The sequence below is a fragment of the Asparagus officinalis genome, unplaced genomic scaffold, assembly GCF_001876935.1.
Source record: "Asparagus officinalis unplaced genomic scaffold, Aspof.V1 AsparagusV1_Un16, whole genome shotgun sequence".
Taxonomy (NCBI): Eukaryota; Viridiplantae; Streptophyta; class Magnoliopsida; order Asparagales; family Asparagaceae; genus Asparagus; species Asparagus officinalis.
The window spans coordinates 215,257-227,026 of record NW_017972282.1 but is presented as its reverse complement, the minus strand read 5'-3'; the positions used below and the strand labels follow the sequence as shown (position 1 = coordinate 227,026).

General features: G+C 40.9%; 2 protein-coding genes and 1 long non-coding RNA gene across 3 annotated transcripts; 1 reads left to right on the top strand and 2 right to left on the bottom strand.

Moving 5' to 3' along the window:
* The first annotated feature begins 5,591 nt into the window (after nucleotides 1-5,591).
* LOC109827071 lies at nucleotides 5,592-6,749 on the top strand. The gene is made up of 2 exons (XR_002243329.1): nucleotides 5,592-5,868; nucleotides 6,249-6,749. It is a non-coding gene; the product is annotated as an uncharacterized LOC109827071 (long non-coding RNA).
* Nucleotides 6,750-8,338: 1,589 nt separating this feature from the next.
* Nucleotides 8,339-8,956, bottom strand: LOC109827076 (receptor kinase-like protein Xa21). Its single transcript, XM_020394038.1, has one exon. It carries the CDS (start codon nucleotides 8,919-8,921, stop codon nucleotides 8,496-8,498), a length of 426 nt encoding a protein of 141 aa, XP_020249627.1. The 5' UTR covers nucleotides 8,922-8,956; the 3' UTR covers nucleotides 8,339-8,495.
* Nucleotides 8,957-9,604: 648 nt separating this feature from the next.
* Nucleotides 9,605-11,743, bottom strand: LOC109827075 (probable LRR receptor-like serine/threonine-protein kinase At3g47570). Its single transcript, XM_020394037.1, has 3 exons — nucleotides 10,383-11,743; nucleotides 10,190-10,313; nucleotides 9,605-10,074 (listed from the first exon to the last, which is right to left on the bottom strand). Exons 1-3 carry the CDS (start codon nucleotides 11,463-11,465, stop codon nucleotides 9,677-9,679), a joined length of 1,605 nt encoding a protein of 534 aa, XP_020249626.1. The 5' UTR covers nucleotides 11,466-11,743; the 3' UTR covers nucleotides 9,605-9,676.
* Between the last annotated feature and the right edge of the window lie 27 nt (nucleotides 11,744-11,770).

The window sequence follows — 11,770 nt, the reverse complement described above, 5'->3', positions numbered from 1 at the left end:
ATTCAAGACAAACGTTGGGCATTCCCTAAACTAACGCCGCATGTAAAGGCTAAACATATTATGAAGTACAGTAACAACCATCTCTACAACTATAGGTGAGGAATCCTTGCAAGTTTCCTCACTAAAAAAATCAGAAGAAGAGAAGGTTGCCATGATAGTTCAACCTGATCAAAATTCACTTGCGGGTATGAGGTATGGTAAGGGTTATTTGATGAATTACGATCAGCCGGGACCATCCAAGTAGTCTGAACTAGCCAAGCAAAAGGAAACACATTTCGATAAGGCATTGCAGCTACCGTCCTCTAGTCTCAAATCCCTATTCTGGTATGATATATTAGCTTAATTGGCCAACACCCTGGCCTATATAACGTTACACAAACTTCTACATTTGTCTAAGGAAATGAGAGAAGTTTTGAGGGAAGCATTGACGAATAGTGAAGCATTTCTAGTTCGCATGTCTAGTCTCCTCAAGGTGAAGATCAAAGGCAATGCTACTTTGAGCAAATTCATATTTACCTAGGGTCTACTTTGAGCATCATCCCACAGAGGTCCATTAGTTTCTTGGGTATTCCCCTTTACAAGATCTTGAGGATGACTGTTACTATTGTTGGGTTCAAGTCTAGCAGTAGCCGATCACTTAAGAAGATTCGATTAAACTATCAGATTGGTGATCTAAGGATGGAGATGACATGCTACGTCATTGACGTGGAGATGAGCTATAACCTACTCCAACATGATTGTCACATCAGACTCCATCAATGCTTTAAGTATGTTGATGAGCAGGGGATTCTCCAAAGGGTCTATGCTAAAAAGCACTCCTTTAAAGGCGTTGAGATTACAATTTAGTGATGTAGAAGTCAATTTTGATTTGACCCAGTTTAATGACGTGGAAGTCGAGTTTGATTTGGCCTAGTTTAACGATGTAGATATCAAATTTGATTTGGCCTAGCTTAGTGACATTGAAGTCAAGATTGGAATTCTGTCCAGTTTAGCGACTTGGCGATCAATTTGATTTGGTCCAATTTAGTGACATGGAAATCAAATTGATTTGATCCCGTTTAATGACTTAGAGGCCAGATCAAATTTTTAATTTGGTCCAGTTTAATGACATAGATGTTAAATTTAGAATTTGGCCCAGTTTAATGATGTAGAAGTCAATTTTGAAATTTTGCCTAGTTTAACGACGTGGAGGTCAGATTTAAAATTTAGCCCAGTTTAATAACATAGAGGTCAATTTTAGAATTTTGACTAGTTTAACAAAGTGGAGGTCTGATTTAGAATTTTTTCAGCTTAGCAGCGTAGAGGTCAAATTTAATTTTAGATCTAGTTTAACGATGTAGTGGTCAAATTTGATTTAATCTAGTTTAACGACATAGAGGTCAATTTTGATTTGCTGTAAAAATTCTATATTTATTTAGCTAGTTTAACGACTTAGGAGTCGATGCAATTGAAACTTCTGATTTTGATTGTGTTCACATTTTGTTTACATGAATATATCTTGTAGTGTATTTCTTTTAAACCAATTTCATTTTGTCGTGTTTTCTTGCTACACCAATTTTTTAATCTAGTTTAGGGACATAGAGGTCATTGCCGAGCTTAATGACTTTCATATTTCTTGAATATATCTTTGTTTTTCAATATTTTGAGGGATCAATTTGCAATTCATGGGATTTTAGGACGAACATGCAATTTTTATAATTTCTAAATTTTATGGGGGACCAAACTACAATTATATTACTGGATTGCAAAAACTAGGCTAAAATGTAATTTCTCCAGTTTCTTTCCAGGGTCAAATTTATAAATTCAGGATAGTTTTATATTTTCTTGGCTTAAATGCAATTTTTGCAGCTTTTTCACGGAGTAAATTGCAAGTTCTGGACTATTTTGCAATTTCTAGATTTTTTTAAGGACTGAAATATTTATAGTTTTACCAGGGAGAAAACTGCACCTTTGGATTGTTTTATAGTTTCTAGCCTTAAATGTGTTTTCTGTAGCCTTTTTAGGAGTAAACAACAATTTCTGCAATTTTACTAGGGCGCAAACTGCAACTTTATAGAAATTTACTTGGCGTAAACAATAATTTATGGAGCTCCCAAATCGGAAGGCGTCTTTGTAATTTATAAAATTTGCATATGATATTGTTTGTGATATTTGGGATTTTTTGTAAAGACTTATTTGTAATCATTTGGGATAGTTGCGATTTTTTTTACAATAAATTTGACCTAATGCTTGCCATGGCAGTTCCTTTATGTGAACGTGGGGGTCACACCCACGAACGTGGAACCACGAGTGCCGAGGCAAAGGGCAGAGCCCAGTACGGCCCACCCAAGATTTTCATGCTCTTTTATAAATACCCATGCTAGAGTTTTTTTTGGCTGTGTGGGAGAAAGAAAAAAAAGACAGGGTTTTAGTCGGTCGGTAAAAGGAGAAAATTAGGGTTTTGCTTTGGGTTCTTTAGCGACTATTTAGAGGAGAAAAACATAGAGTTGTTAGATCTAAAAAGAGATATTGAGGAGAGAAAAAGAGAGAAGTTTGGAGAAATTTTACAAGAGAGAGGTCAATTTCTTTTGGGTAAAAATTAAATCTTCTTCTTTTAAGACAAGCTTGTGGATTGTACAAGTCGTCGGTGTTCTCCTCATAATGAAATCTCCCCTCACCCCTCCCATGGACGTAGGTAAGTTTGCCGAACCACGTAAATCTCATGTTTTTACTGTTTTCTGGGTGTTGGCTATTGCTTGTAGGTTTCCTCGACAATTCAGTCCTAGAACTGATGAGAGGAAGAGCATATACCTCACTTTTGTGATATTTCACTTTCTATTCTTAATTCCTTTGTGAAACGGGAATGTAGAGGTTGGCTTGAGTTTTTGTGAAAGTAAAAGCCAGGGCTTTCTCTCAGGTTATATTGCTCCCGCGGCGTGAGGGTGTGACTCTGCGTCCTACAATTAGTATCAGAGCGGTTATTCAGATTGGGAGTGGTGTAGCTTCTGGTTTGAGGTGGTGCTCGACAATTTCCTGAGAGAAGCGAATTTATTAATACAAGCGGATGATGGCATCAACTAGCAAAATAGTTAAAATTGAAAAGTATGAGATCAAAAAGTTCAATGGAAAGAATGATTTTTCCTATTGGAGGATGCAGATGAAATACTCGTTGATTTCGCAAAAATTGCATAAGGCTTTGGCTGGAAAAGAGATGAAGCATAAGGATATGTCTGATGAGGATTGTGAGAAGCTGGATCTAGAAGCACGGGCGTCAATTATCCTTTGCCTTGAAAGGGATATAGCTTTCTTAGTAGATGGAGAGGAAACGGCTATAGGCGTGTGGTCGAAGTTAGAAAGTACCTTCATGACGAATGTTTTCGTGGAAAGCTGCCTTCATCATTGATTTCATTAAACTTTAGTTGTTACAAATGGATTCAAATAACAAAAATAAAAGATTACAACTTTCTTGAAAATAAACGCAAGATCCGTTTATCGGCTCTTGCTTGCGTGGCTTCTTTGCCGGTGCCGGGGTTAATCCGTGGACGACCGCGAATCAGATCCGGTTGTAGGAAAATTCGGTAGAGCTTCTACCTCACCAAAGGGGGTTTTTGCTTGAAGCGCTGAGATCGACTAAGCGAAATCAGGGCTCTTCTCGAGATTAAGATAAAGCTTAATCTCAAGGAACGGACGTATGGGCTTCAGATCCTTCGAATGGCTTCTCCTTTATGCTGAAGTTCACCGGGATCTCGCTAACCTTCACTGAAATTTCGTGCTCCTTGACTCTCCAATCCAGCAGCACCTCGTCCTCTTGATAAAATTTCAGATCTCGAAAATGGAGGCCTTTGGCTCGTATTTATAGGCCCCGGATGCGGTTATTTGGATGAGAACAAGTGATTTGGCTCTATCTTCAGTTAACAATAGCCTAACCACGTTTGGGGATGATATCAAGTCAGTTAGGAACCCCTGGAACAGATAAATCCTGTGAAAACAGCTTCAAAACCGTCAAAACGCGTTTCGGGATCAGGACTGCGCGGCGCGGGTCAGACAGGTCCGACCAGCGCTTGCGCTGGTCGGTCACACCCGACCCGCACTTGCGTGGGTCGGATGCAATCCGACCCCGCTTGAGCGGGGTCGGTTGCATCCGACCCGCGCTTGCGCGGGTCAGACTGATCTGACCCGCGCTTGCGCAGGTCGGTTTGTTCCGTCCTGTGCTCGCGCAGGTTTCTGACTTTTTTTTTCTTTTCCTATTCTCTTTCTTCCGAGACTTGTTCTCTTCGCGTATTTGGTTCGCTTTGTTGACTTGTATGCTTCGCCGCGAGACCGACCGTCGAACGCACATTGGTTAACGTGCGCGTGTTGACCGACGCGCACGAGCTGGTTGACGTGTGCATGTTGACCGACGCACACGAGTTGGTTGACGTGCGTGTGTTGACCGACACGTACGAGTTGGTTTGATGTGCACGCGTTTGACCAATGCGTACGAGATGATTTGACGTGCGCGCGTTGACTGACGTGCACGAGATGGTTTGACGTGCGCGCGTTGACCGGCGCGCACGAGCTGGTTGACGTACGCGCGTTGACCGGCGCGTTGACCGGCGCGCACGAGCTGGTTGACGTACGCGCGTTGACCGGCGCGCACGAGTTGGTTTGACCTGCACGCGTTTGACCAACACGCACGAGATGATTTGACGTGTGCGCGTTGACTGGCGTGCACGAGCTGGTACGTGCGCGTGTTGACCGACGCGCACGGGTCGAATGGCGTGTGTGTGCTGAGCGACGCGCGCGAGCTGATTAGGTGAATCTTCTTGACTCGCCCATTCATTGCTTCCAGTTTCGTGCGGGTTCTCATAGACAATTTTAGACGCTTACAGATACCCCCTCCAAAGTGTTTCAGCCTCATTCTTTTATAGAGGAGTCTGAAATGCTTTGGATATGATGGATCCCCACCTTCAGTCGGTGTTAAAGGACCTACAGATGGTTTCGATTCTATCGACGTTGACTTTTATCGCAACGCGTTGACCGGCGTTGACCTAGGGCTATGCATTGACCGACGTTGACCTTAGGGTTTCGAATCGATCGGCGTTGACTCTTCGTCGCAACGCGTTGACCGGCGTCGACCCAGGGCTACGCGTTGACCGGCGTTGACCTTAGGGTTCCGCATTAACCTGAGGAGAACCAGTTTATACTCGTATGCTCCTGGGAGTTTCGGGAATTAGTTTAGCCTCGTGTACCCGTCGGAGGTTGTCAGGTTATCCTTAAGAATTATTATATGTAATATTCTCCAGGAACTTCCTGTCAAGATGGGAAATAGTTTAGACTCATGTACCCGTTGGAGTTTGGATTTCGAATATTCCGAAAGTAAGCTAGAATGCCGCGAAATTATCCAGGAGCTGAAATCGAACTCCGAAAATTCCGAATATGAGTGAAAATGTCGCGAAATTATCCGAGAGATGAAATTGAATTCCGAAAATTCCAAATACGAGTGAAAATGCGGCGAAATTATCCGAGAGATAAAATTAAACTCCGAAAATTTCGAAAACAGACGAAATCAGGCGAAGGCGAAAATACAGTAAAACGGGCGCCAAACTGGGTCGGGGCTGTGTAATAAGGGGTAAAAACCTCAGTTTCTCATCTTCTTCCTCTCTTTTGTTCGGTTCCAGGCCTTCTTCCTCAAAATAATTTCGGTTTCTTCTCCTTCCCAAGCTCTACCCATTCAAGAGTTCTTCCGGCTCAAGACTTCCAACTGAAATCAAAGTCCTCTTTAAATTCCCCTCTCCTCCTTCTTCTTCTCTTCCAATTTGGACTTGAACAAAAGGGCAGACCTAGGGTTTCGGCTGATCTTGACTTGGGCTCGAGCATTTGGGGATTCAATTCCTCTTCGAATTTCAGGTAAGCTTCAATGTCCTCTCTTCAATTTTGGCTAAGTCTTTGAGTTTTAGCTTGATAGTTGGAACCCTAGTTCTTGAATTTGGGGGAAATCCGAAATCTGATCTTAGGCTTTGAGTAATGGCCGAATTTTGAGCTTTTGGTTGTGTGCATGACTTGATAGTTGAAGCCATAATTCTTGAATTTTTGGGGAAAACCGAAATTTGGCCTTGGATTTGATTTTGCTCTTGAATTTTGATTTTGAGATTTAAGGATGATTGGAACCCTAATTTGGGTTCATGGGTTTCGGATTTGGATGTAAACCTTGCTTTCTCAATGACCATGGTTCAGCTCTCTTCTTCTTTGTCGAACCTGCTAATCTGTCATCTTCCACCTCTTCATAGGTGGTCTTGCTATCTCCTTAGTGATGATGGATATGTATTTCTTCCTACTACACACCGTATCTTCTTAAGACCTTGCTCAGAGATGGCATCATATTATATGCCTGGTATGACCTTCTCAGCTCAATAATGGAACCAACAATGATAAGCACTGATGTGAATCCAAGTGCAAATCCCTTATTGATACGCCTTAAATAGTGATCAAACAAGGTTGAAGAGGTAGCCAATATACTTAACAGTAGTCCTCCCCAGAAACGTGTTGAGGCTTGAATCTTTGTATGTAATTCGAACTCGAATTTTTATGTGGCCGAGAATTGGCTTGAATTTGCACTTGCATATGGTTTGAACTCTTGTATATAATTCAAATTCGAATTTGTATATAATTGAGCTCTTGTATTATTGAATTCATATGTAACTGAACTCGTGTGTGCCTTGAATCCAAACTTGTGTATGACTAAAGAACCTTATATGCCTTGAATTCGAGCTATTCTTGTACATGATTGAGCTTGTGAATCCACATGTTGACATGATTGAGGCCTTATATTTGACTCTGTGACACTTAACTTAAACCGAGAATGTCGTATAGATTTAATTGGACCCTTAATTGGAAAATTCCATTTTGTAGAATTTCAGACGGGAGATGGGGGTTATCTCTGGCCGCGGGTTTGCCCAAATTTTTTGGGCAATCCCGCGCCCTAAAAAATTTTCAGAAAATTAACTTTTAGCGACGGCTTTTCCGTCGCTAAAAGTCTTATTAACGTCGATATTTTGCCGACGGATATTCTCTGTCGAGACAGTAATGGCGACGAAAAATTTTCGTCGCCATTACTAATTCATCCGTCGGAAAAACAACATTACCGACAGATATATAGCAACGGACAATTCCGTCGCTATAGGTTAACTTATAGCAACAGAATTGTCCGTCGCTATATATCCGTCAGTAATAGTCGTATTTCTAGCAGTGATAGACTTTGGCTTCTTCCCTGAAAGGGATTGATACAGATTTTTTTGATACAGATAATCATCTATCTGTATTTTTCAGAATCCGAAATTTGTTCTATCTAACTTCTCTAATCTCACCTTTCCTTCATCTACGGTCGTCGCTCCCACTTGAATCTGACTTCCTCTAAATCGTTTCAGGCTCTGATACTAGTTGTTGAGAAATACCCGGGGCTACGATAAAACAGTAAAAAACGTAGTATAGAGAAAAGTACACCAAGATTTACGAGGTTCGGCAAACTTGCCTACGTCCTCCGGAGCCACACAATTAATTTTTTATTAATTAACAAGAAATTACAATGCAAGAGCAGATCTCAATGTTGAGATCTCTCAATAAATACGGATTATCACTGTAGCTACAGTAATAATTCCCTTCTTAAGTACCCCTCTTTGATTTTCCCCTCAATAAATTTCCTTTTCTTAAATTCCTTCCTCAAAATCACGTGAGCTGAAGGAGGAAGAGGAGAGAGAGAGAGAGAGAGAGAGAGAGAGAGAGAGAGAGAGAGAGAGAGAGAGAGAGAGAGAAAACGCGAGAGAGAGAGAGAGAGAGAGAGAGAGAGAGAGAGAGAGAGAGAGAAAACGCGAGGAGGAGGAGAAGCATTGGAGATCTCGGCGCTGGGTTTCCCTTTTATAGGGGAAACCCTAGGGATAGCTGGTGACAACTAGCGACGGCCTCGCCTGTGAAGAGCTTCCGCTCGACCCCGCCTGTAGAACCCTTGCTCGAGCTCGCCTGTACTTCGACCTCGCCTGCAAGTCTCCTGCTCGAGCTCGCCTGTTCTTCGATTCGACCTCGAGCTCGCCTGAACTGTGTTTGTTCTTCGACCTCGCCTGCGCCTCATGCTGGACCTCGCCTGAAGCCCTTGAGCTCGCCTGAGTCTTGTTGAGCTCACCTGCGTCGCCCCAAGCTCGCCTGCGTCGCCCCAAGCTCGCCTGACAGGTTTGGGCTACACCCAAATCCAACACTTAACACTTAAAACACACACACACGGACATAGATAGGGAACTTTTTCTTCTTCTTAGTTATACAAACTGCTATCGCCTTGGTTACTTAAAAGACCATTCCATGATTAAATATTTGCAATTAAACTAACCATTATGATTACACAGGCATATTTTAGCAGAAACTATATAAAACGAAGGGGTTATCCTCACTTAAATCAACCATTATGCCTATAAAATTGATTTCAATAGGAATTGTGTGTGAGTGTGTGTGTTTGCACATGCGTAGCACATGCCCATACCAGAAGTTTGTTACTGAATATTTGTAGATGAACCTTCCCCACTCTGCAGCGCTCTGTCTCTCTCCCCCTGATTTCCATCCCTCGTGAGCATATCTCTGACACTATGCAGTTCCTTGATAATGTTGTCCATCTCCATTCTCTCAGCTGGTAATTCATTTGAGCAAGAGATACCAATTCTAAGAATTGAAGCCATGCAGTTGGTTGCCCTTTCATAATTCATGCTTTCAGCATCATCACTTGGTGTGAGCAAATGAGCGTCAATGACATCTGTGATTTGTTCAGGAAATGCCATCTTCACAAACATAGGAAGAGTAAGACCTCCTACGAACATATCATCAGTGGGTCTCTTTCCTGTAAACATTTCCAGTAAAAGGATCCCATAGCTATACACATCTCCACAAGTTGAAACTCCATTCCCCATTCCGTACTCTGTCATAGGTGAAATACATAGAAGCAATTAGAATGGATTACACTGAGATAATTCCAAGAGAAAGAATAAAGTAAGACTGAGTATTACATTTTCCTTATCAAACTAATTTGGCAGGGAAATTTATTAAAATAGACCACTTTTGCTAAATATTTAGCAAAATAGATCATTTTGCTAAATATTTAGCAAAATAGACCTCTTTGTGGCCAATAGGCAAAAAAGAGGTCGATTTTAAAAAACAAGGCTCAGAAAACATACGGGACTAGTAGTCCCGTTTGTTTTCTGAGCCTTGTTTTTCAAAATGGCGGTGATTAAGTTGGCTCTAAACATACGGGACTAGTAGTCCCGTATGTTTTCTGAGCCCTGTTTTTCAAAATCGACATTTTTTTGGCCTATTGGCCAAAAAGAGGTCTATTTTGCTAAATATTTAGCAAAGTGGTCTATTTTGCTAAATATTTAGCAAAAATGGTCTATTTTAAAAAATTCCCCAATTTGGCAATATATGGAATGCTAAGAGAATATTTTCAGTGAAGTATATAAGATGAACACATAGATGTCATAGTTTAATTATGGTAATAAAATTACATCTTTAAATTCAGTACACATTCTAACAGAAATGTGTTAGTAAAACATGCACGTATGGATTTGAAGCTTGAACGTGTGAAGAAAAACAAACAATGCATTGTGTTCAACTATAAAAGGAAAATCTACGGTGATGTTTAAGGTTCAGATGGTAATCTTGTTTTCTCTTTTAAAATTTTAGCCTAAGAAAATAATACAACATATATAAAAGTAACGAAATCAAGAAAGTATAAGTTTTTACCTGGAGCAATATACCCGACAGTTCCTCTGAGACCAGCTGAACTTGTTGAGTACTGAGAGGTAACCTTTTTGAGAAACTTGGCTAACCCAAAGTCACCAACATGAGCAGTAATACTATCATCCAGAAGAATGTTGCTTGGCTTCAGATCACAATGAACAATTTGTTTGCCAGATTGATGGTGGAGATAATCCAAAGCATAAGCTACGTCAATAGCTATATCTAACCTTGCCGTAAGGTCCAATTTCTTTGGTTTGGGCTGCACATTTGCTTTGGGATGCAACCAATAATCTAAACTTCCATTTTCCATGAACTCAAAAACTACAGCTTTGAAGTCATTACCTTTGAAATCTACACTCATCTAAACTTCCATTTTCCATGAACTCAAAAACTACAGCTTTGAAGTCATTACCTTTGAAATCTACACTTGAACATACTGTAACTTTGAAGTCATTACCTTTGAAATCTACACTTGAACATACTGTAAGGATCTTGAGAAGATTCCGATGCCGAATGTTTTTCATGGCATCACATTCTGCTATAAATGTCCTCGATGCTCCTTGTATTTGAAGGTTCAATACCTTAACAGCAACAGCATCACATTCTGCTATAAATGTCCTCGATGCTCCTTGTATTTGAAGGTTCAATACCTTAACAGCAACAACTTTCCTACTTTCACCATCGAGTAGTCCTTTATATACTGTACCAAAACTACCAGTCCCAATCATATTGCCCTCAGAAAATCCATCTGTGGCTCTCACTAGATCACCATAAGTGACCTTCACATTTTGCTCGATTGTGGGTGATGTTACATGAGACCTTTTTCTTGAACCTTTTTGACGGCATCGGACTACGAGGAAACAGAAAAGAAGAGTCACAAATATAAATAAAATAGTACTCCCGCAGATCACTATTACTGTACGCGAGTGATGTTTCTTGTTAAAGGGTTCAGAAGGGCAAGCTGGTAGATGCATTCCTGGGTTCCCTCCACAAAGCTTAATATTTCCAATAATTGAAACTGCACTTGCATTTGCAAACACACCGAGTAGTGGCACTTCACCTTCAAAGTTATTGAAGGACAGATTCAAATAGTGTAGGCCATGAAAATCTTGTAAGAAATCAGGTATTTTTCCCGACAAGTTATTTTTTGAAAAATCGAGCTTCTGGATGCCTCTTAATGAGGCTAAAGAAGAAGGAATACTTCCTTGAAAGAGATTTCCACCAAGATAAAGTCCCTCCAGCACTTGAAACTCACTGACAGTGCTAGGGATTGTGCCGACCAATTTGTTCATGCTGATATCCAATATATTCAAGTTTTTTAAGCTCCCTATCTCAGATGGTATTAGGCCTGACAGTGGGTTGGATGCCAAATTTAAAGATATGGAGAGTCCGGATATGGAGACTACTTCTTTGGGTATACTACCCGTAAGTTTGTTACATCCGAGGTCTAGAAGTATTAGGTTCCGGCACTTTCCAAGACTTACTGGTATATTTCCGCTTAGTTCATTGGAATATAGATAAAGTTTATTCAATCGAGTAAGGTAGCTGATGCTAGATGGTATCTCTCCAGATAGCTTGTTTCTGCCCAAAGACAATAGATGCAACTTCCGGAGCATCCCAATGCTTGGAGGAATAGAGCCATAAAGCGAGTTTCCATACATATTAAGTACCGCAAGGTTTACGAGGTTTCCGATATCAGATGATATGGTTCCAGAGATGTAGTTATTCTGCATATATAGAAACTGTATATCGGTGGAAAGGTTAGCGATTGAATTCAGTAGCACGCCTCTGAGCTTATTTGACGATAGGCTCAACCACTTCAACTGGGTACAATTGGTCAAAGCAGTTAGGAAATTCAATCCATCGGGTTCCACGGTTTCCAGATGGTTATCGCTCAGAAGTAGTGATCGCAGCTCTTTTAAACTTCCGAGGCTGTGAGGGATTATGCCACTAAAGCCATTTGCAGCAAGTTGAACGTATTGAAGACGAGACGCATTGGATAATGACGTCGGGATAGATCCGTGGAATTGGTTGACAG